Genomic DNA, 26,742 nt, shown 5'->3' with positions numbered 1-26,742 from the left:
AAATATGCCCTGAAGACGGCTGAAATAGACAGTTTTATTCTCTAAAATATCCCCAAATATTTGGCAATGATCAAGTGCGATACGGAATAACCAAGAATAAACTACTATTATTATTGACAGAAGGAAAAACATATTTTATTCTTATTTAAGATAACCGGGTAAGTTGATTAAACACATTCTTGCCAACTTTTTTCTAACTAATAACCCAGAAATACCAGAGCGAGGAATGGTAAAATCGTGTACTGCTCTGTTACTAGTTACCCAGAGTACATTTTTCAAAGTAGTATTTTATGAGAGATTTGGTTAATAGCAACCAAGTTGTCATTTAACCCTCGCTCAATAAACTATCAATTTTCCCAGTGTTGCAGTGCAAAACTTTAGATTAAACGCAGTCCTGCCACTACTTCTTGCTGCTGGAATATTCACAACAAAAGGTGTTAATATCTTTACACAAAATATACCATCTTCCTCCTTAAAAGTTATCCCTTGAGGTTACAGTAACTCCTTTCTGACCACTGTTTACTTGCTTACCTTGTTTGTTTAGAATTAAGGTACTGACATGTGTATCCCACTCCAGGTAAGGTGTCTATATACTCACAGCATTTGAAACGTTTACCATTCAAGTTGCAATTTAAAAATGTATCTTCACAACTCCTGTCAATAATAAGATATACAATTATTAGAAGCTTTTCCCCTTTGTTTGCTATTTAGGTTAGTGTCATTTCATGAATTCCTGCACTGCATTTGCAATCTCTCATTACGATTGGAAACAACTTCCTTTGACGTATCAACAGTTTCTTAAGACATGCAAGAGTATTTTTAAATATTCCCTGCTTATAGGAAATAAACTTTAATTATTTAGTTATACAGTATGACTTGTAATATTCTCAAGAGAATGTTCAATTTATCTCAAAGGAATAAGTGATATAATATATAATAAAATAAAATTAATAATATAATTATAATTAATGAAATTATAAAATAAATAATGATTAGATAAATTAGCTACTCTATTATTTACGTATACACTAGTTGAAGCATCCTGCCTTGTGTGTTACCTAACCGCTCGAGTTCCAGGTAGAGGGAACTAAAATGGTTATGCAACAGGCCGGTAGCCAGCCCAAAATGTAGGGGCGGGGGCTGTAGAAGTTAGGGAGCCAGATCCAACCATATTATAGTGCATCACTATATTATAGTTCATTTGCAAGCCTACCGTAAAAATTTTAGGGGGCCAGTAAAATTTAGGAGGGGGTGACCCCCTAGGGTTCTTGGATACGGGTCTGTACGCAATAAATCATGTTCTAATTATAATTGTCAATTGTATTTTAGCCAGAAGATACTGTTTATTACACTAAATCTGACAAATCCTTATTGTTGTGACATAAAACAGTTTCGAACTTTGCAATGAGGTGCATCCAGAGAGTACAGTAGGTTTTGAAGGCTCAAGACTACATCAGTGATGAGAGAGAAACACACTTGTGTAGCCATTTAGAAGAAACATGTAGCAATAACCTGGTGCGAGTGCAATCCTGTGGAGACAGTGGTCAGAGAATTGTGGCATAGTAAACATCGCTGCATCCATACAATCTCCCGCTAAGTGCTAGATACCTGCGTGAATCAAGTGTCTTCATATTAAAAGGACATCGGCGCCAAAGATTCACGAAAGTTATGTGAAATAAATAGACTGGATGTCATTACTGAAAGTATAGTCAAAAGATGATGGAGAAAATTCACAGCAGGCTGTACTGATGTACACGACGACTACCGTAATGACAGAACACCCATGGTTACGCTTGAACGGGTGCACAACTAATGTTCTCATTGTCCGAACTCTCATGTCTGTTTCAACAGACCTCCCGTTTCCTACTCCATGAGATCATCACTCATTGACTCCACATACATAAGTTATGGCTTCCAAAAGCACTGAAAGCGGAGCGCAACAAGAAGCAAATAAATTAAACCTTCCTGTTGGTTACTATTAGAAAGGTGACCCGTTTTTCTGTCGTATCGTCACGGGGACGAAACATGGGTGTCTACGTGTTCTCATACTGCAACTCAGAACTAACGTCTAGTGCAGCATTTCCCAACTTTTTAAACTTGCGGCACACAACGGGTGTTATCTGGATTCTCACGGCACACTTATAGATATTATTATTTGTAAATATAAAACACAGTGGTATTTTTTCTGTGATTATTGATCTCCTTCTCACAAAGAAGAAAGCTCGATCACGGGTTTTCCGCCGTGATAAATCATTATGCTTATCTTTCATTCTAATTTAAAAATAGAAAACAATTGCAATGAAATATTATACTCAGGTTTTTTTTTTTAAAAAAAACGCTTTCTTTTTAAAAATTGTATCCAACCTTTTCCTAAGAAGGAAGATCACTAAATAACGAACGAACAAACAAATCTCTTTTATTTTTAAAACACAAACGTAGGTAATTTGTCGAAAGGATTGAATGATATTTTAAATTTTCAAGTTATGAAATAGTCTGAAACAATAAAGAAGCAATAATGGTCATAATAATGATAATAAATACTTTTTCCAACATTAGAAATGTACAGAACAGTAACCCGGTATGAAACTTAAAATTGTAGATTCATAGTAAAGATTCATAGTAATGTGAAATACAAATATACATTTTTCCCTACGTTTGGCAAATTGATTGCTATAAAATGAATAATTTTGTTTCGATTCCTCGCGGCACACCAAAGGCCCATTCACGACACACCAGTGTGCCGGGCACACTGGTTGGGAAACGCTGGTCTAGTATCTTTCTCCCGTACCTCAACCTGAAGCATTTTCTGACTGGACATTCTTTTGACATAGCTCTGAGTTGCAGATGGTTGTGATATCCTGGTTCCAGTCCTTGAAGGTAGAATTCTTCAACATAGATAAACAAACATTGCCGCTACGTTCTGCAAATGTTTGAACAAAGCTGATTCATATATTGGAAAGTAGGTTATAAATATGAGCGGGGGGGGGGGGAGGGAGATTGCGTGCTCTAATGATTCCAAGAGCTATGTAGGAGATAGTTTCGCTATCAAAGTGGTTCCCATTAGGGGCGGACTGGGATGAAAATTTCACTGTGGAACAACTCCGCCAACCGGCCCCTTTCGAAAAAGTAGGGATGCGCACGAGTCGAGTCGAGTCGAGATTTAAGCCTGTCTCGACTCAACTCGAGAAAATGTTGTCTCGACTCGAAAATATGTTGCTGTCTCGACTCGTGTCTCGACTCGAATTCGAGTTGAGACGTCTCGAAATTCGAGTCGAGACAAAATATACGAATTAAAATATACACACATATCACCCAGACCATTATGACTACCTACCTAATTGTTAGTATGTCCACCTTTTGGCACGAATAACAACGGCAACGCGTCTTGGCGTGGTCGCAATGTTCCTCGGTGGGTCGCTGGAGAGAGTTGGCACCACATATGTACACACAGGTCATCTAATTCCCGTAAATTCCGGGGAGGGGGAGATGCGCCCTCAGGTCACGTTCAATCACATCCCAGATGTGTTCGATTGGGTTCAGATCCGGAGAGTTTGGGGGCAGCACATCACTTGGAACTCGCTCCTGTGTTCCTCGAACCACTCCATCACACTCCTGGCCTTGTGACATGGTGCATTATCTTGTCGAAAAATGCCACTACCGATGAGAAACAAGGCCGCCATGAAGGGATGTACGTAGTCTGCAAGCAGCGTGTGACGCCTCGGCCGTCATGGTGCCTTCCTCGAGCTCCAATAGACACATGGATGCTCACCTGAATGTTCCCCAGATAATAATTAAACCGCAGCCAGTTTGTCTCCGCCCCCCAGTACAGATGTCAAAGAACTGTTCCCTTGGAACACAACGGATTCGCACCCTCACATCGTCATGATGAAGATGATATCGGGATTCATCAGGTAATGTAACGCTCTGCTATGGTGCCAAGCTCTAGTAGCGATGGTAACGTATTCATTTCAGTTGTAGTTGCCGATGTCGTGGTGTTAACATTCGCCATCGGTAGGAGTGTTCGGTGCACTGTGTGTTCAGACTAGTGTTGTGAAGGTCTGTGAAAAAAACAGAAATTTTGGGTAAAAAAAACAGTTTTTTTACGGTTTTCCCGAGCTGGGGAAAAAACGGAAAATTTGGGTATTATCAGAATCATCATTTTTGCTAATCATAGAATCATTTTAGCTAATATGTTAAATCAAACATATTTCATAGAGATATCTTCATTGTTCTATGTGAAATTCCGGAAATGTTGAAACCATTAGAAAAAAATCATTTGTTCGGAAATATTGGCAAAAACAGGAAAATATAGTTTAAAAACTATTTGTTGGCCTGATGCTAGTAATCTTACTTGCTGTAACATGTCTGCAACATACACAGTGGGAAGTCGAAAATTCGAACTAATTGGGACCACAGGTAGTTCGTATTTTCGAAAATGACCAAGAAAATGCCATTTAGGCTTACATATACTGTACGGTATGTTCTTCTATCGATACAGTGGTTATTCAGTACATACAGTAATTACAATACCGTACGTAAGGCTACTTACATTTAGTGTTTCTGAAGAACCTGCTTGTAACCCTAAATAACACTGTTCTTGTAAGTCACACTTAAAATTTATAGGCCTAAGAAAAAAAAATAAAAATAAAAATACATGACGAACAATTACATATAAATGGACTTTTGTAAAAACACTGACTTCACATAACGTCGATGGACACGCTATTGTTTGTTTCTCGCTAGCGTTAAGACAAAAAGTAAACAGCTTTTAGGGACCGCGTTCGGATTTTTGACGTTAGGATTATCGACGTCCTACTATATATGCAATGTATTTCGCTAACGGAAAAATACTTAAAGCAACAGGTTTTAATTCTACTTTACACATATATACCGCACAAGTGAGTAAATTTGAGCAGCGAGAAATATATTAAGTGAAACTTCCGTTAGTTATTATTACAGACTAGCAGAATATCCGTTCTTTGCACGGGGAGAATACGTTTCATTTTGGACGCAAAGGGCACCAAAACTGTCCCCAATGAAGTTGTGGAGCCCCAAAACTATGAATTTGACATTAATACTGATAATTTTCAATTATCTTTACATGTCACCATCCCCCTTAGAGTACTAATGGGGCTGAATTTGTGGATTTAAACGGCATCTTCTGTTTATCTCAGCGAGTATGGATTCGAGTCCATTTTCGATCATGTATATATATATATATATATATATATATATATACAGAGGCGGATCCAAGGGGGCTATCCCCCCCTCTCTTCACACTCAAGTATACACTGCATAAAATGGGCTTCAATCCTGCTTTACACTGGATAAAACTGCAAACTATGGTTTAGCCCCTCCCTTGATCATATCCTGGATCCGCCACTATACGGTATATAATGCTCAAAAAAATTAGGGGTTCAGCTGAAACATCACACAAGACCTTAAGATAGTGTATGAATAAGCTTGTGTTTGACTCATATATATCTTACAAAAAGGAATGCTTTAAGATACACTAGAAAAATGGGGCACATACTGGCAGTGTTGTTGCCTTGCCTGGCTCATGACAAAAGACGGTTATGTGTGTACCTCTCGAACTGCTCACAAACAGGCAAGGCAACCACACTGATTGTTCCTTAATATGCCATAAGATCACTTCGAACAGCCAACAGAGCCTCGCACCTGCGTAGCATGCATTCAATCAGATTATCGATGAGTACTTGGGGAATGTTGTGCCACTCATCCAGAAGAGCGACTACCAGCTCTGGAATGGTTAATGGATTTACTGGCCTAGCGGCAATTCGTCTGCCATGCATATCCCAGACATGCTCAATTGGAATGAGATCCGGAGAGCATGCTGGCCACTTCATCCGAGCGATACCCTCAGCATCCAGCATCTCATCCACTAACCGAGCTCTGTGAGGACGAGTATTGTCATCCATGAAAAGGAACGAATCACCAATGGCACTAGCATAGGGAAGAACAAGAGTTTTTATGATCTCATCCCTATATCTGAGAGTCGTCAAAGAGCCATTTCGGATGATGTGGAGCTCAGTACGCTCACCAATGCTGATTCCTGCCCACACCATCAGTCCACCACCATGATACTGGGATCTTTCTCGCACAAACATGGGATTCTGTCGTGTTCCACAATCTCTCCAGATGAAAACACGTCGATTATCAGGCTCCACACTGAATTGAGACTCGTCAGAGAACAAAACATTGCCCCATTCATTGCGTCCCAACCCACGATGTTCCTGTGCCTTCGCTCTTCGATCAACACGGTGTCGTGCAGTTAATGGGACACACACCATAGGCCTACGTGCGTAGAGACCACCTTCTCGAAGGCGATTGCGGACCGTTTGAGTGGATATTGTGCGTCCTGTTGTTGTTCGGAAGGCTTGCGGGAGCAGAGTTGTATTCTGACGCCGGTTTCGACGGGCTGTTAACAAGAGATAACGATCGTCTCTGGCTTTGGTTGCTAGTGGACGGCTCTGTCCTTGTCTTCTTCGAACACTTCAAGTTGTTTGTAATCGATTCCACAATCGGGAAATCACACTTTGTGCCACTCCTATGGCATGTGACACTTCCCGCTGTAACTGACCAGCTTCCAACCTGCCGACAGCTCGCCATGCCAAAGATTCTGGCAAATCACGTTGTTGCGCAATTTCACTACGTAGATTTGTGACGCACTAAACACAATGAGAACAAAGGTATCCTGGAGCTGGAAGGTGTTGGCAGCGCCACACTACAAAATGATATCTGTTAGCGCCACGTCACTGATCACGTGCACAGATGTTTCAAACGGTTCGTTTGCAAGTTGGGCCTTCAGGATTTTAATCTGAACTGGACAAGATACAGTGTTCTCACATTATTCGTAAGAAGTTTTACATGTGTTTTCATCTGATTCCCTAATTTTTTTGATCAATATATATATATATATATATATATATATATATATATATATATATATATATATATATATTAGATAAATATACCCATTCTTCGCATGGAAGTCAAGGCCTGTGGAAGTATTACCCTCATTTCCGCGACCGCGAAAACTATGGATCGGAGACTAAATCGATCATTTTGGATTACTTTTACATGTCTCGGTATATCCGCCCCCCCTCCCCACTGATTCTCAGTCCGCATACAATGGTAGCTGAATTTGCAAGTGATCACTAATGAAAGTGTCACCATTCATCTCAGCGACCGCGAAAACTATGGATTTGACACTAATATCGGTCATTTTGTATTACTTTTACATGTTTCGGTATCCCCACCCCCCGCTGACTCCCGGCCCACATACAATGGTAGCTGAATTAGCAAGTGATCACTAATGAAAGTGTCACCATTCATCTCAGTGACCGCGAAAACTATGGATTTGACAGTAATATCGGTCATTTTGGATTACTGTTACTTGTCTCGGTTCCCCCCTCCCCGCTGACTTCCGGCCCACATGCGATTGTAGCTGAACTTGCAAATCATCGCTAATGGAAGTGTCACTATTGATCTCAGAGACCGCGAAAACTATGGATTTGACACTAATATCGGTCATTGTGGATTACTTTTATATGTCTCGATATCTCAACTCCCCCTTCCCGTTGACCCCCGACCCGTTGCCGCATAGCATGAATTTGGAAGTTAATGCGATCGGAGTTTCACCATTGATTTCAGCGACCGCGAAAACTATGAATTCAACACTAATATCTGTTATTTTCTACTACTTTTACATGTCCCGGTAAACAACCCCTGAGACCCCCCTGGTTCGAATTTTGACAAAATCGTTTAACTAAATCAATTTTTGCTATATTAGTCTGGCATTTAATGTGCATGGTTTGTTATATTACGTATACATTTTCGTGAGCCAGGGAGGTTCATTCTTATCAAACACGGAGATTATGAAGGAGCAGATCTACTGTACAAAATACAATAAAAACATCTCTTTCGGATTTCTATCATCCCGCAGTCCAACTCCGAGACGGAAACATAAGAGATAGGCGTTTTGTTTTTAAACAAGATAACGTGTCTAGCGAATGCTTTACATTGTGAAGATTATATTAGTGAAAATTAAACGAATATAATTTTACAACTTAATATACATATTATTAAATGTTTAGCTCCCCGTTGCTATGTTGTTAGCGATGCGCCTTTCTCGAACGAGGTTTGATTCATGGTAGGAGCTCATGTGTTTCAAATCCGACATTAAACTGTACGCTCACGTCTTGTAGAGCTTTGCTCCTAAAAACGACGCTAAACTATAATCTAATTTAATATTATTAATATTAAAAAATAGTGACTTATCAATGTGACGTCAATTTGGCAGTCATCAAATCCATTTTATACTTTCACTTAATCCAGTGGATATTAATATAACAATTACGAGACACACGCGTATATAAATACTCAGAAACAAACACATCCACACGTACACATACACAAATATGAACCCTTCAAATCTATTTACATGTGTTGGACTGCAGTGCATCAAGTATCTTCTCATGTATCTGCATTTTCTGATTCATCCACAGATTTGTTATTTGTACGCATCAATCATTTTAGCATTTTCGGGAAGGTTCAGGGTTCGTTCTTCATTTAAAGAGTCGGTTCTCTGTATTGAAAACAGAATGAGGGGAGGATGGGGGAATTTATACTTTATGAATGGATAACATTTTAAGAAATATATACAAAACATGCCGCTTCCGACGCAGCACTAAAGCATTTCTTTTAGCGGTGTACTACTAGTGGTACCTTGATGATAATACCCCCTCCCCTCTCAAGTTGTAAAGTGAGAAGGAACAGAAACATCGCAGACACTCAGGGTTCAGTTGACAATAATAAAACTATGGGTAAGTAAACATCTTGTGCAGAATCACGTTTTGCTTATTTTTGAACATTTCTGTGAAATCAACAATACAACAGCGGAAATACTAACTGGTTTTATTACTCCAACCATCGCTTCAACAAGAGATAATTCCCAACGGTCAGTGTTCTCTTTCTGTTTTTCTGTCCTCGTTCTTATTCTCCACATCTTTAATGAAGTAGGGGGCGCCCAACCCCTCGACATTTGGACATCTTTTCCTCTTGGTTTCGCCACTTGTTGAAGACAATCACCACAGCACTCTTCGAACACCTGACAAGTCCTGCAGTTTCCGAAATTCTCATGCCGAGTGTTTCTGAGCGAGTACTTTCTTCAAAATAATATTAAAAATTATAGAAAGATTTTCGAGACATTCGAGTCGAGTCGAGATTTTTACCAGCTGTCTCGACTCGTCTCGAATTTTACAAAGAGTGTCTCGACTCGAGCGCATCCCTACGAAAAAGGAAACCTCTATTTTTCTGTAATCCAATAATAATTTTTATAGTTTTATATTTTTAAATTGGTCCTCTATAAATTAAGCAGTATACGCTCTTGCAAATGAAACTATATTCAATTCGAGATAGGTCCACTCTATGCTTAGTATTCTCAATGTTCTTTTAGCACACAATCGTTACAAGATTATACATATTCTACTGTTTTAAGAGAATTTTTTGTGTATTTTGCTTTTTGTTTTCAACTTCATACGAAACAAAATTTTGGGAGTTGGCTGGCCGTTATATATTTAAGCAAGTTTTATGAAGTTGTGAAGTGAATTAGAAATATAAGCACACAGCTATAACCAGGAATTGATAACAGCGGCGCACATCTGTCTTAAACACTGAGATCGTTCTGTTATTTTTTTTTAGCGATGTTCAAAATATTTATGAAGTTGAAACAATGATGTAGAGAATCGGGGAAATAAAATTGTGTTCAACATTGGGAGAGGGGCAGATTTAAAGCTTATTCTATGCGGACATCAATTTAATCTCAGTTTCCTTTGTGACAATCGGACGTAAATCATCAGATTTCTCCACAAAAACACATTTCAAATCGGATAATTGGCGGAATTCCAATAGTCCCACGATTGGAGGGAACATGTCCCCCTCGTGCCCCCGGAATTTGCGCCACTGATTGATATATACGTACATGTCTTTCAGATTTCATTTTCAGTTTATGAGTAGTTTTTTTTAGCACATCACTTTCCTCTGCTACATTAACCCTTGTGAAACTGCCCCCCTCTCGGTACAAACGATTTTCGCATATCAATAAAAAATACTTCGTTTGTACCGGTTTGTACCGCAAATATTTTTGTTTGTACTGTACTGCAGTATGAGAAATTAAGAAAACGAAATAGGGGGCCAAATTCACGCAGCCCCCCACAATGTCCTAGGATCGATTTAATTGGTTCATTTGAAAGACTTTCGTTTGTACCGGATTGTACCGTAGTTTGTTTCGTTTGTACCGTTCTGGATTATGAAAAATTAATAAAACAAAGTGGGGGCAGAGATCAAGCAGGCCCTCAAATCACAACTTAATACACCGAGTACACATGACTTTTGTATGTCATATGTAAGTACTTGGTTAGTACCGGATTGTACCACAATGAGGTTTAGTTTAATCATAATAGATTATTAAAAATTAAGAAAACAAAATTGGGGTCTGTGTTAACCTAGCCCCTCCACTACGTTGTACAAACGATTTAATGGCTCATTTGAAAGATTTTCGTTTGTACCGGATTGTACCGGTTTGTTGCGTTTGCACCTGGTTGAGGACAAGCTGGCCCAGACAACAGAATTTACAATCCGAATGAAAATTGGACCAAAAAATTTGTACCAATTATGTACTAATTTGTACCACCAAAATCGAATTAACCCTTCCCCCACCAATACTTAGAAGTTTGAATTCTTGATTGCGGTTCAAGCTGTCACGCATAACTTACTTTTCTTTCGGATAGTAAACAAAACGGTATCAAAAATTTGTAGCCAATATTTACCAATTTGTAGTACCAAAATTTGAATATGTACAACCACCAATTTTGAGAAATTTGGATTTAGGGTTGCGAGTTAGACTGACCCGCACAACTTATTTTGCATTAAAATTCAAATCGAAACGGTATCAAACATTTGTATCTTATATGTACAAATTTGTACCGCCAAAATTAATATTTGGACCCTCATCAATTTCGAAAATATTGGATTTTTGATAACGGGTGGAGCAGAGCCGCACAACTCTTTCTTTCCAATTCGAATCAAAATGGCACCATAAATTGGTACCCCATACTTACGAACTTGTACCACCAAATTAGAATTTCTACAAAGTAGAATTTCTAGTCCCACCAATTTCGAGAAATTTGAGTTTTGATGGCGGGTCAAACTAGATTGCACAACTTATTTTTCTTTCAAATTAAGTCACAACGGTACCGAAAACTTGTATCCACTATGCGTCAACTTGTACCACCAAAATTAGAAGTTGTACGCAGTACTTATTTCGACAAAATTTGAATTTAATGGAGGACCTCACGTCAACCTAGCCTACACAACACATGTTTTTTTTTTTAATTCGAGTGAAAACGGTACTAAAACTTTGTAAACAATATGTACCAATTTGTACAACCGAAACTATGATTTGCACCCTCACCAATTTCGCGAGAATTTTATTTTTAATGGCGTGTCAGGTAGGCTTGTAAAATACTTTTTCTTCCCAATTTAAATCAAAACGGTACCAGAATTCTGTACCCAATGTGCACCAATTTGTAACACCAAAATTAGAATTTGTATCCCAAGAAATTTCGTGAAGCGTGGCAGGTTATGTCAGACAGAATTTTGTTGGCAGGTCAAACTTGCCCACACAACTTACTTTTCTTTCGAATTTGAATCAAAATTGTTCAATCATTTGTACCCGATATGTACAACTTTTTCCACAAAAATTAGAATTTCTAGCCCCGCCAATTTCAAGGAACTCGAATTTTTGATGGCTGGCCAAACTGACCCACAAACACTTTCTTTCCAATTTAATCAAAAATCTTACAAAAATTTGTACCCATTATGTACCAATTTGACCTACAAAAATAATAATTTGTACCTTCCCCAATTTCAAGAAATTTGAATTTTTGTTAGGAAGTCAAGCTGGCAAGCACAAAACTTTTTGCTTCCATATTCGAATCAAAACTGTACCAAAAATTTGTAGCCAATATGTAACAATTTGTATCGCCAAAACCAGCATTTGTACACCAACCAATATCAAGAAATATGAATTTAATGGCAGGTCAAACTGGCCGGCCAACTTATTTTTGTTTCAAATTCGAATCAAAACCTCACCAAAAATTTGAACCCAATATGTACCAATTTGTACCGCCGCAATTATAATTTGTACCCCCACCTATTTCGAGAAATTATAATTTTTGGTGGCGTGTGAAACTGGCCCGCATAACTTATTTTTCTTTGCAATTCGAATGAAAACGGTACCAATAATGTGTACTCGATATGTATTATTTTCTACCACCAAAATTAGAATTTGTACCCTCACCGATTTGGAAAAAAAAAATGAATTTTCAATGCTGGAGCCAACTTAACGATGAACCTTGGTTCGCGCAACACATTTGGTTTACGAATTCCGATTAAAATGTTACCAAAAGTTTGTGCCAAATACGTACCAGTTTGTACTCTCAAAATTAGACTTTCGAACCCTACCAGTTTCTAGAAATTTCATTTTTCATTGCAATCTTCCTTGGCTTGGCAATCCCTTTTTTGTATCCAATTAAAATAGTATTAGATTCGAACGAGAACGTGCAACCAAATTTTCCCGCAATTCATAAATACGGAACAGAAAATTTGCTTATAACTTGCATGAGCAAAATCATATACGAATAAAGATTAGAAATAGTTATTCAACGAACGGCCAATTTATCACCAAGTTAACTCTTCCAGGCCAAAGGCTTATTCAGAATTCATATGAAAATTGTCCAAAAATTTTTTAGACAATTTGTAAGAAAAATATTACATTGTACCTGTACCAATTCAATAAATCTGAAATGCTTACTCAAATTTGATCTCAAGGTAAACAACAGAAACGTATTTTTTAAATTCGACATCACTACTTCGCAAATGAATTTTTTACTATTTTCATTAAACATTTTAACTTTGGAGTGTATTATTGATGGTAACTGAATTTGTAAAAATTTGTATAAGCAAAATTAAAACTGGATTCTCTATTACCGAAACGGAGATATGAGTGGATGGAAACGACTTCACAGAACTGATCCTCTGAATGAGTTCCGTAATAAAAATTAATATTATCCATGATCACAAATGGTTGGAGAAAAAAATCACCCACTCATAAATATTATGGAGTCCTCAACATATGTAGATGTTTGACTCTCTATCCCCCAACCAAGTTGTACAAATGCCTATGCTACCCGTTTAATCTGACGCCTACCCAACAAGTTGTTTTGTGATAATGCTTTCCTTTATTCTTTTTAACATTTGGTACACCGTAGAAAAATATTAAAATAATTTTGTCTTCGGTGTTTATAGATGGCACAAACTGATATCTATTTGGCACAAATTTTTGGTACATTTTGATTCAAGAAATTGATAAAAGAAGTGTGTTGGGCGAGCCAAGTTTCGACGTCAAGTTCCTCGAGCATTGAGAATTCAAATTTCTCAAAATTGGTAGTTGCACAAATTCTAATTTTTGTGATACAATTTGGCATATATTAGGTACATATTTTCGATACCATTTGGATTCCAATTGGAAAGAAAATAAGTTGTGAGGGCCAGCTTGCCGTTGCCACCAAAAAATCAAACTTCTAAAAATAAGTTGGGGTACAAATTTAATTTTGATGGTACAAATTGTTACATATTGACTACAAATTTTTGATACTGTACTGATTCGAATTGGAAAGAAAAACAAGTTGTGCAGGCAGCTTGAACCACCAACAAAAATTCAAATTTCTTGATATTGGTGGAGGTACAAATTCTAATTTTGGTGGTACAAATTGGTACATGTTGGGTACAAATTTTTGGTACCCTTTTGATTCTAATTGGAAAGAAAATGTGTTGTCCGGGCCAGCTTGTCCTCAACCTGGCCCGCCATAAAAATTCTAATTTTTTAAAATTAGTGGGAGTAGAAATTCTAATTTTGTTGATACAAATTGGTACATATAGGGTACAAATTTTTGGTACCGTTTCGATTCGAACTAGAACAAAAAACCAGTGCGGGAGAACTTTTCCCACCACAAAAATTCAAATTTCTCGAAATTGGTTGGGGTATAACTCTAATTTTGGTCGTACAAATTGGTACATATTGGGTATCAACATTTGGTGCCATTTTGATACGAATTGGAAGAAAAAAGAGTTGTTCCGCTCTGCTTAACCCATTATATGTAAAAGTTTCACTTTTTTCGAAATAAGTGAGGGTGCAGATTTTAATTTTGTCGGTACAAATCGGTGCATATAAGGTACAGGTGTTTGGTACAGTTTCGATTCGAATTTTAAAGAAAAATAAGTTGTGCGAATTAGCCTAACCCGCATATCTAAATTCGTATTTCTCGAAATTGGTGGGGATATATATTCTAATTTTGATACTACAAATTCGTAAATATTGGCTACAATTTTTTGATACCCTTTTGATTCGAATTCGAAAAAAAATAATTTGTCCAAGCCAGCATGACCCTCCATCAAAGATTCAAACTTCTAGATATTGGTGGGAGTACAAATCTAAATTTTGTGGTACAAATTGCGTACAAATTTGTGGTCCCGTTTTAATTCGAATTGTAACGAAAAATAAATTATGAGGGTAACTTCGATCCGCCATTAAAATCCACAATTCTCGAAATTGGTGGGAGTACAAATCTAAATTTTGTGGTACAAATTGCGTACAAATTTGTGGTACCGCTTTAATTTGAATTGGAAAGAAAAACAAGCTGTGCTGGCCAGCCTGACCCATCAAAAATTTAAATTTGTAGAAATTGGTGGGAGTAAAAATTCTTACAAATTTTTGGTATTGTTTTCATTCGAATTGAATAGATAAATTTGTTGTGTGGGCCTGTTTCACTCGCCATCAAAAATTAAAATTTCTCGAAATTCATGGGAGATCAAATTGTAATTTTCGTAATACAAATTAGTACATATTGGGTACAGACCTTGGGAGTCGTTTCGATTCAAATTCGAAGGAAAAACAAGTTGTGCGGGCCAGTTTGATCCGCCAAGAAAAATGTATGTCTGTCGAAATTGGTGGTAGTACAGATCCTAATTTTGGTGCTACAAATTGGTATATATTGGGTACAAATTTTGTAACCGGTTTAGTTGGAATTGAGAAGACAAATGAGTTGTGCTGTCCAGATAGAATTCCCAACAAAAGTTCAATTTTCTCAAAAAAAAATTCGTTGTATAATTTCTAATTTTTGTGGTACACATTGGTGCATATTGTTTACAAGTTTTTGGTAGCTTTTTCCTTCAAATTGAAAAGGAAAATAAGTTGTCCAGGCCAGCCTGATCTGCCATTAAAAATTCACATTTTCGGAATTTGTGGGGATAGAAATTTTAATTTTGGTGGTAAAAATTGGCATATATTGGGTACAAATTTTTGGTTCGAACTAGAAAGGAAAGGAAGTACGTTCCAGCTTGACCCGCCAACAAAAATTCAAACGTCTACAACCTGGTAAAAGTACAAATTCTTATTTTGTTGGTACAAATTGGCATGTATTGGGTACAAATTTTTGGTATCTTTTTCATTCGAATTAAAGAAATGTTTTGTTTATCAGTTTGACCTGCTGTCAAAATTCAAATTTCTCGAAATTGATGGGGGTAAAAATTCTAACTTTGATGCTATAAATTGATACATATTACATACTAATTTCTGGTGACGTTTTGATTCGGATTGGAAAGGATACTAAGATGTGGGGGCCAGATTGATTTGCCATGACAAATTCAAATTACTCGGAAGTCATGTGTATTCCGTGTTTTAAAACTTGATTAGAATGTTTGTTTGAATTGGGCCCCTAGTTTGTTACGTTAATTTAACATAATCTACAGCAGTAAAATCGAAACAAAATACGGTACAATACGATACAAACGAAAATATTTCAAATGAGCCAATTAAATTGTTTGTACACTCCGCATCAAAAAATTGCGACAGCTAACGCCGTGCAGATAGCCCACCCAATATACACTTTCTTATCCCATAATCGTGTCTGGTAAAGAGACTCACTCCCTCTCCTCATTTCTTCTCTCCCATGCTAAAATTAGCTAACAATATGAGCACAATTCTAATTTCAAACTACACATGTATTAGTATCGATAAAATGAAATAACAAATCCGAGACGAAACAAGATTCATAAGTTGATATAAAGAGAAACGGAAACACACATAATGAAAAATTGAAAACAATGGATATCTATTACACAGAGGTTCAGAAACGAGGCAGAGAGAGAGAGAGAAAGTCACAGAAGGCGAGAGAAAAAGAAGAAAAAAAGGAGAACAGATGAAAATGTGGAATTTTAACGTAGTAAGGAAAGAACCTAAATTATAAAGTTCCTTTACCAGAAATCCAACAGTAATATAGAAATAACGTTTGTTTTTGTATATTTTTTAAGGAATGTTCGAATATATAGAGGATGCTTGAAACATTCATTAAGTCACTTTCAAAAAGGATAGCGTACTCAATTTCCAGTAGAATTGTAGATCTCACAGACACATCTAAAATAATGTCAAGAGTTTAAGACATGCTTTGTCTTCGCGTGGTTTCGCGTGGTTGTAATTTCGCTAGTGTTCATTGGACGTACTGATGCAAACTACATTCTAATAAACACAGTAGGTAGCGTAGGTCATATCTTCCATGCCAGACTACTAATGTAAAGTGAACAAAAAAAGAAAAGAAAGGAAAAAAGAAGAAAAGAAAGGAAAAAAGAAAAGAAAAAAGGAAGAAAGAAAGATAAAATTGGATGAGTACTATTTTACTGGTAAATTTTTATCAAAAATATGCTATATTAAAAGTCCAAACCGAATCATAATGAAAAGTTACAAATGCTCAAATGCTGTAATATTTGTAATTTGCACAGAGAGAATGAACACGCTAGAGCTCAAACGGTACATAGTGTCAGTACGATGATATTGGTTGGCTTATGGACCACCACTGGGTCGAGGATTCAAACCCGTAATTCGACTAAGACTCGGTAACTCAGATGATAAAAAAGATATTTTGCTTATTCCCTTGCGTTTAAACAGTATTCAGAGATGACCAGGACTGGAGATGTTGTGTCCAGAGCACGAAAATCTCGACGCTGAAGTTTCCAGTTAATTACATTCTCCAGAACATTCTGTTGCTCCGTTTTAACTTTGGAACACGCACAAGCTCATGAAGTGCGTGTGTACGTGTGAGAGAGAGGGGGGAGAAGTGTAAGGGGCAACGACAGGATAGGGAAACTCAAGAAACAGAGAGAGATCGAGAGACGAATATAAATATGAAATATACTTGTCATTACAGTGTATGATGAAGAACGCACACACTGTTTATTCGAATTCTCGCCAGTGATGCTTTGTAAGTTCTCCAACAGAAGATAAATCTCTGTTTGCAGCCATTATCTTATGCGAAAATGTTATACAACCTGGTGGGGAAGCGAACACAGACTTTGAGCTTGAGAGTCTTGTACTTTACCACTACACCCCCAATTGGTTTATCCAGAGTTCGTTCAACAAATGCTGTAATATTTCTTTCGAAGAACGATAACACGAAAAGTGTTTACTGCAGATCAATGAAGCGTTTCGAATATCCTGGTAAATCCTTTGCCCTTTCCCAACCAACATTCGTAAATTGTCTCTATCATGATAAAGGTGTTTGCTTCAATATTCTTAAGCATTGCACGTATAATATGAGAAATCGATTCTTCATTCTCACTTTGTAAAAAAAGGAACTTTGACGTGAACAGGATTCGAACCTATGCTGGATAGCTGTATTAGTAGTAACTCCATTACGTTGCCGTTACATTACCATGCCACCTGAAGCTAGAGGCCAAATATTACTTACTTTAGCCTTAATTATTAAAACGATCAAGCTTCTTCCTGTAAGGTTATTTGCTCCTAAGTGCACTCCAAAATTCATTTATTCGACGACCTAGAGAGAAATTAGTGCCCACTAATAAAGGTAACCACATTCAATCTAGGAAAAATACAGAAATAAAACCATATTATGCTGTAATTTCGCCGTGCAAATAGAAAATTGCGCCAATAATAATAATAATAATAATAATAATAATAATAATAATAATAATAATAATAATAATAATAATAATAATAATAATTATTATTATTATTATTATTATTATTATTATTATTATTATTATTATTATTATTACTAGCATCAATTGGTCTCTTTGCTAGGTTAAATTGAGAAAAACGAATAATATGCTCCGTTATTCAGTCACTTTTTACTATTACTAAAGCGCTCTTTGATACCGGTCATTTTCGATGAGTTTTATATATCCCTTCCTCTTCCCATGTTGCGGAGCACGGCATCTTCAGTGCCATTGTTCATCTCAGCCAGCCGGAGAACTATGAATTCCACAATGATATTGGTTATTTTAATCATTTTTATATATCTCCCACTCCTCCAAGTTGCGGGGTGAATTCGGATTTAAACATCATCAGATATGTCACTGTTCAAATCAGCGACTCCAAAAATTATAGATTCGATAATAATATCGGTCATTTTTCTTTCTCTTTTAAATGTTGCTAGCCTTCCCTCTTCCTTTAATTACACCATCAAAATGATATGAGGAAAACCATCTCGGGTTCGTACTTCATCTAGGTTGATAATTTTATCGAGATTTGTACGGTGGTTCAAGACTTATTAAATTTTATTTATGTGTATTTTCAGTGCCTTGCCGTGGGAAATCAGCGCCCGGGGCGAGAGTATACGACTGCGCACCCATACATATATTCTAAGTAAATCAAGACTTAAGTTTTATTTATTTTTATATATCTTTCCCCTCTCCTCCCCTCCCCCAAGTTTTACCGTCAAAGTGATTTGATGAAAACCACTCCAGGCTCAAACTTCATCCATGTTGAAAATTTCATGCAGATCTGTCGGGTGGTTCAAGGCTTATTAACTCATTAACATACTTACTTTTATTTTAATTTACCTTGACTTTTATATATCTCCCCGTCCTCCCCTTCCCTACAGTCCACCATCAAAGTGAAATAATTAAAAGCATTCCATTGCACAAACGTAATCTATGTTGAAACTTTCATCCAGATCGGTCGTTTGATTCAAGACTTATTAAGTTTTCTTTATATTCTATATTTTTCCATCCTTCCCCTGCCCTAAGTAATATCATAAAAACGAATAGATAAAAATACTCTCAGATAAGAACGTTATCAATGTTCAATATTTGATCGAGATCGGTCGGGTGGTTCAAGAGAATATAAGTCACAGTCCTTTTCAATTTAACAATATAGGTTTTTCTTCTTTTTCTTCTTCTTCTTCTTCTTCTTCTTCTTATTATTATTATTATTATTATTATTATTATTATTATTATTATTATTCGCACACTTTTGATATTGCACGTCGAAATTACTGCATAATATGGTTTAATTTCTGTATTTTTTCCTGGATTGAATGTGGTTACCTTTATTAGTGGGCACTAATTTCTCTCTAGGTCGTCGAATAAATTAATTTCGTAGTGCACTTAGAAGCAAATAACCTTACAGGAAGAAGCTTGATCGTTTTAATAATCAAGGCTAAAGTAAGTAATATTTGGGTTCTACTTTCTGGTGGCATGGTAGTTTAACGGTAACGTAATGGAGTTACTACTAATACAGCTGTCCAGCATAGGTTCGAATCCTGTTCACGCCAAAGATCCATTTTTTACAAAGTAACAATGAAGAAACAATTTCTCATATTATACGTGCAATGCTTAAGAATGTTGAAGCAAACACCTTTATCTTGATAGAGACAATTTACGAATGTTGGTTGGGAAAGGGCAAAGGATTTACCAGGATATTCGAAACGCTTCATTGATCTGCAGTAAACACTTTTCGTGTTATCGTTCTTCGAAAGAAATATTACAGCATTTGTTGAACGAACTCTGGATAAACCAATTGGGGGTGTAGTGGTAAAGTACAAGACTCTCAAGCTCAAAGTCTGTGTTCGCTTCCCCACCAGGTTGTATAACATTTTCGCATAAGATAATGGCTGCAAACAGAGATTTATCTTCTGTTGGAGAACTTACAAAGCATCACTGGCGAGAATTCGAATAAACAGTGTGTGCGTTCTTCATCATACACTGTAATGATAAGTATGTTTCATATTTAAATTCTTCTCTCTCTCTCTCTGTTTCTTGAGTTTCAATATCCTGTCGTTGCATCTTTCACTTCTCTCCCTCTTTCTCACCTACACAGGCACTTCATTTGCGTGTGCGTGTTCCAAAGTTAAAACGGACCAAGAGACCGATAGACCTGTTCTGGAGAATGTAATTAACTGGAAACTTCAGCGTCGAGTTTTTCGTGCTCTGGACATAACATCTTCAGTCCTGGTCATCTCTGAATACTGTTTAAATGCAAGGGAATAAGCAAAATTTCTTTTTTATCATCTGAGTTACCGAGTCTTAGTCGAATTACGGGTTTGAATCCTCGACCTAGTGGTGGTCCATAAGCTAACCAACATCTTCCTACTGACACTATGATCCGTTAGAGCTCTTAAGTGTTCATTCTCTCTGTGCAAAATACAGCGTTATATTTGCAAGAGATGAAAGTGATGCTGGATGTTCGGTTCAGATAAATCTTCGGAAAAGATTAGAAAATGTCAACCTCTTTGGTTATTTGAAAACAAAATTTTATTTATACTAGTTCGACACAAATGTGTTTCCATCTTATAATTCAATGTGAATTATTCACGTTGAAATTTGAAACATGCAAGGTCTGCCAAATCTATAAGAAATATACAATTTTCTATTTGAGCATTTGTAACTTTTTATCATGATAGTGTTTGGACTTTTAATATAGCATATTTCTGATAAAAATTTACCAGTAAAATAGCACTCATCCAATTTTATCTTACTTTCTTCCTTTTTTCTTTTCTTTTTTCCTTTCTTTTCTTTTTTCTGTTCACTTTACATTAGTAGTCTGGCATGAAAGATGACCTACGCTACCTACTGTGTTTATTAGAATGTAGTTTGCATCAGTACATCCAATGAACACTAGCGAAATTACAACCACGCGAAACCACGCGAACCACGCGAAAACAAAGCATGTGTTAAACTCTTGACATTATCTTAAATGTGTCTGTGAGATCTACAATTCTACTGGAAATTGAGTATGTTATCCTTTTTGAAAGTGACTTAATGAATGTTTCAAGCATCCTCTATATATTCGAACATTCCTTAAAAAATATACAAAAACAAACGTTATTTCTATATTACTGTTGGATTTCTGGTAAAGGAACTTTATAATATTAGGTTCTTTTCTTACTACGTTAAAATTCCACATTTTCATCTGTTCTCCTTTTTTTCTTCTTTTTCTCTCGCCTTCTGTGACTTTCTCTCTCTCTCTCTGCCTCGTTTCTGAACCTCTGTGTAATAGACATCCGTTGGTTTCAATTTTTCATTGTGTGTGTTTCAGTTTCTAACTAAATTAACTTATGAATCTTGTTTCGTCTCGGTTTTGTTATTTAATTTTATCGATACTAATATATGTGTAATTTGAAATTAGAATTGCGTTCATGTTGTTAGCTAATTTTAGTATGAGAGAGAAGAAAGAAGGAGAGAGAGGGAGTCTCTTTACCAGACACGATTATGGGATAAAAAGGTGTATATTGGGTAGCTTAACTGCACGGCGTTAGCTGTCGCAATTTTTTTGATGGGGAGTGTACAACGTGGTGGGGGGTCCAGGTTCACACAGACCCCCAATTTTGTTTTCTTAATTTTTCATAATCTAATATGGTTAAACTAAAATTCATTGTGGTACAATCCGGTATTAACCAAGTACTTTCATATGACATACAAAAGTCATGTGTACCCGGTGCATTAAGTCGTGATTTGAGGGCGCCATTTTCTTTCGTTATTTTTTCATAATCCAGAACAAAACAAACTATGGTACAATCAGGTACAAACGAAAGTCTTTAAATTAGCCAATTAAATCGATCCTAGGACATTGTGGGGGACTGCGTGAACTTGGCCCCCTCACTTTGTTTTATTAATTTCTTATACTGCAGTACAGTACAAACAAAAATATTTGCGGTACAAACCGGTACAAACGAAGGACTTTTTATTGATATGCGGTAATCGTTTGTACCGAGAATTGAAGGGGCAGATTCACAAGGGTGCTATATTATATCTACATCAATATATTGTAACATTTCCTTCTCCACTAACATAAGCATAAAGGATTCCAACTTATCCTGTGATTGAGTCTTCTCTGTCTGTTTTTATGAACTTTAACATTGCAAAGCTTCTCTCGCATGCTACTTGTGTACAAGAAAGTGTGAGCATGTACTTGTAGGCAAATTCTATGTTACAATAAATTCATGTCTAAAGATTATACATACACAAAAGTCTGTAGCACCAAACACAACAGTCCTGACATGAACGAATACACTTTTTCTTCAGAACGAAATCATCCTTAGAGATATGTGTGGTTTCAACCTCCTTTCCTAATTTCATTACATCATACTCATTTAAACGGGACTGTTTTAATCTTAAATTGATCAGTTCCGTCCTTAATAGATCTGTGATATGCGCCTTAAAATATGCCAATGTTTTTGCTAATTGTTCAAGTGCAGGTAGTTGAAGTCGTCTGCTTCCAATATCTTGGAAACATTTTTTATCAAGAATAGCTCGGCCAGAAAAGAAAGCACTATTGTTCATATCAAGCTTAACAAGCTTGTGTTTACTGTGTCTACAATAACATTAAAAACTTGATATTTAAGGCGTATTCTGGATCCGATAGAAGTTCATCAGGTGCTAGTTCTCCAGGCATCATTTTTATTTTCCTTCGTCTTTTCTGTGTAACAGTAGTAGTAACAGCAATGATCAGATCTTCTTCTTCAAGTAATTTCGCTTTTGCCCATTCAATGAATTCTTTCGCTTTAATCTTGGTTTTTTGAAAATATTCTCTAAGTTCCTGTAGCTTATTGGAAGTCATTTTAACCATATTGAATGCTTTCATTGTATCCGAACTATTTGTTTGCATATATTTAGGCAGAGTTGATGTGTGGTCAAAAATGTACAAAAAAAAGTCAAAATATTTTCAAATTTGAGTAGGGACTCTTTATGTGATGCTGCTTTTCTTCTAGTGTCTGGTGGCATTAGATTGTTGTTTTCGATTGTGTCTAGTGTTACAGAGTATCAAAGAGAGATGATTCCTTGTTGCCCTTTGATCCGAAAACTTTCTTCAGAGCGCTTTCCTTTGTCCACCATCTTGATTCTTCAATACGATTCAGTAGATTTCGATGTAAAGCCACTTCATTCGCGTTTTCCCATACATCCATTCGTGAGTAAGAATCTCGAAAAAACTGCGACGTCATTTAAAAGCCCAAATAGAGTTGCACATTGGAGAGTGGCACTGGTAGTTTCTGCCTTCACAAGATTGAGTATGTGTGCGTAACACCACATGTACTTCTGTTCTGGAGACTCCTTGCTTAACCATGATATGAATCCATTATAAATGCCTTGCATGTGTGCAACACCATCAGCTGAAGTATCTACACATTTTTATCGATTTAATTAATTTGTAAGGTGTGCCTCAAGAAGAGCTTCAAGTTCTTTGCTGGTTGTTGAGTAACATTGTAACATACAGAACAATCATTCAGCAATTCTCTCATTGGTGACATATCGAATTATTATAGAACACTGCTCTTTGCAAGTAACTTCTTGTGTTGTATCAATCTGAATGGAAAATACACCTGCTTCGGGGACTTCATTTACCATCTCCATTTTGATTAAGTTCCTTATGGAGTCAATGATGTGATTCACAGGATTTTTTGATAACATGGTTATTAGGCTACTACATCCTGTTTTTCCTGATTCAGGGCGAATTTTGCTTTTTTCTATACACTCATTTAAGTGTTCTTTCATGCCCTAAAATGAGAACAAATTACAACAAGAACAAGTGTTACCAGAATATTTCGGTAAGGCTTCCGAAAGAAACTTGTGGTGAGGGAACGCGGAAGAGTTAATTCGAGTGATGTCAAAAGCACATTTCACACACAAGAGAACAACCACACGTGATCCATATTAAATGTCCGTACACTTTCAATCCTATTTGACGTCTTAAATATCAAGTAACTAGTAATATCTACACTTGTACACAACTTTACAAACGACCTTTTTGATCGAGTCTCTCTTCTCCATGTTCTAAGGGTTTCCGCGTTTCCAATCCAGGTTTACCTTCTTTCCACTGACAGGTTTACCTTCTTTCGGTATAGACACATAATTGTTTCTTGTCTTTCTTTTTACACTACAACCCTTGCCTGAGCGTTATGCAAAATAAAGAACATTGTTGTATTTCGAAACTAGAGGCCTATTAATTCGGAAAAGGAATCAATTTTTGAATTGGAAATAAAGTAATTAATTGAATAGGTCGTATGTCTATCCCCACCACATTTTCATTTTACTGCCAAGTCGAAACGCGCATCCCCTGTTAAAAGACCAAATGTCTGGTCACATTATGTTACATATCCTACACTATTGCCTCAATATCATCAATGCCATTGTATACGTCGAGTCTTGCCATCCAAGTTTTTTTTCTTTCTCCTCAACAATTTACTTTCGTGGATATATGGCCTTTTCAATGTGGCTAATTCAATTATTTTGACTGTTCAATAGGCCTACATTTAAAAAATATTTTACGATATAAACTACATCTTTAGTCGCACTGTACTGTCTGAAAATCTATTAGATCTACCGGCCCCTTGAAATTATAATGGACCGGCCCCTGTGGAAAGCTCCACAATTACACCATGGCTAGTCCGCCCCTGGTTCCCATGCCGGACAGGTCATTACGGTTATGAGCCAGACGAGATATTATGGTAGTGGGCAGCAGCTCTACCATTACCACACTGGGGCTGAAGATGATTGACATTCACAAGGTTCAGAAGTGGACAAAAACAGGCAGGGACAGGCTGTCCTCTACGGCTGTTTCACTGAGAGCTTTGGACCTGGAACCTGGAACACCACCACTTTACTCAGTCCCTGGAAAACATGGAAACAGAAGTAAGAGAATGTAATATTAGGGAATACGACACTACTGTTTCACAGGGAGTCGTCCTCAGCAGTGGAGAGAAACACAGCAGGGCATCCTCGGTCGTCATCAATCGAAATATCTGCAAGATAGGAACCTGGAATGTGCGATCGCTGTTACAGTGTGGACAAGTGGAAAACCTGATGAGAGAAATGGAACGCATGAAGATAGATATCTTGGGAATCAGCAAAGTTAGGTGGCCTGATGGAGAAGACACGTGGAGCGAGGACTTCTGAATGATTTACTCAGGAGCTGTAGCGGCACAGCAGGAGTCGGTTATTTCTTGAATAAGAAGATAGCACAGAAAGTTATAGGCAGTTGTAGATTCAATGAAAGGATAGTAATGTTGAAGATAGCAACAGAATCAAGGAATATGACGATAATTTAAGTATGTATGCCTACATTAGACTACACAGATGAGGAAGTAGAAGAAACTTATGAGCAAATAGAAGAAGAAATGATGAAAGTTTAAAACAAGAGCAATTTAATTATCATGGGTGACTGGAACGCAGCAGTCGGTGAAGGAAAAGAAGAGAATGTAACTGGGAATTTCGTCGTAGGAGAAATAAATGCGAGAGGTGCAAGACTAGTTGAATTCTGCGAAAGCCATAATTTGAATGTAAGAAATACTCTCTTCAAACAACCACTAAGAAGATACGCATGGACAAGACCAGTAGACAAAGAAAGACACCAAATAGACTATATATTGGTCCGACAAGCATTTACAAATCAAGTAAGAAGAGTAAGAATTACCTAGGAGTAGACGTTGGCTCAGACCATAATTTAGTTTTGATGAAGAGCGAACTCTGACTAAAGAAGAAAAGAGTAATAGCACCAAACAAAAGATGGAATACAAACAAGCTAAGAAGGGATGAAAACACAAAAAAGGAATTTGCAAATGAGACAGATAAACAGACGTCTAAAGTAGGTTAAGCAGGTGATGATATGAACTCGAAATGGGAAGCAATGAAAGCACGGATTTTAAAAGCAGCTGACGAGCACATAGGAAGAGAATCGGGAATCCAATATAAACCTTCTCTAACAGCAGAAATGTCAGAAATAGTGGAGAAAAGAAGGCAGTTCAAGATAACTAACAAAGAAGAGGAACACCGAAGGTTCAAAAATCACATCAACAGAGAAGTGAAGAAGGACAGAGAAATCTAGATAAACAACTTGTGTAACGAAATTGAGGAAAATTTCGTCAATGGAAATACAGAAACAGCATGTTGAAATATTAGAAAACAGATCGGTGAGAAAAAGGAACGCACAGATATTATCATAGACAAGGATGGGACAATGTTAAAAGAAGAGGAGCAGATAACAAGATGGATGAAATATATTAAAGAACTCACCAAAGGAGATAGAGTGAACGATGAAGAGATAGAAATGGAAGAAGACGTCGATGAACATGAATTAGGACCATCAATTTTACAGTGCGAATTTGACAATGCTTTGGAGATAATGCAATATTGTAAAGGCCCAGGAATAGGCCAGATACCAGCGGAAGTGATTAACAATCTCGGAATAGCAACAAAGAAGAAACTATTTAATCTTATCAATGGAATGTACATCTCAGGAAAAATACCAAAAGACTTCGAGAAAAACATATTGATCCCTATCCCGAAGACAAAAGGCGCACAGAAATGCGAAGA

General features: G+C 36.9%; 1 protein-coding gene across 1 annotated transcript in view; it reads right to left on the bottom strand.

The window, feature by feature from the left end:
* Positions 1–26,742, bottom strand: part of LOC145680841 (uncharacterized) — a 175,655-nt gene that overhangs the window by 97,975 nt on the left and 50,938 nt on the right. Inside the window, exon 8 of the mRNA XM_081751947.1 lies at positions 532–654. Coding sequence (XP_081608073.1) covers positions 532–654 — 123 coding nt within the window. The remainder of the gene's footprint in view (positions 1–531; positions 655–26,742) is intronic.

This window comes from Thermobia domestica, chromosome 3 (genome assembly GCF_964235325.1).
Source record: "Thermobia domestica chromosome 3, izTheDome1.hap1.1, whole genome shotgun sequence".
Classification (NCBI taxonomy): domain Eukaryota; kingdom Metazoa; phylum Arthropoda; class Insecta; order Zygentoma; family Lepismatidae; genus Thermobia; species Thermobia domestica.
This window is presented reverse-complemented; position numbering and strand designations above follow the sequence as displayed.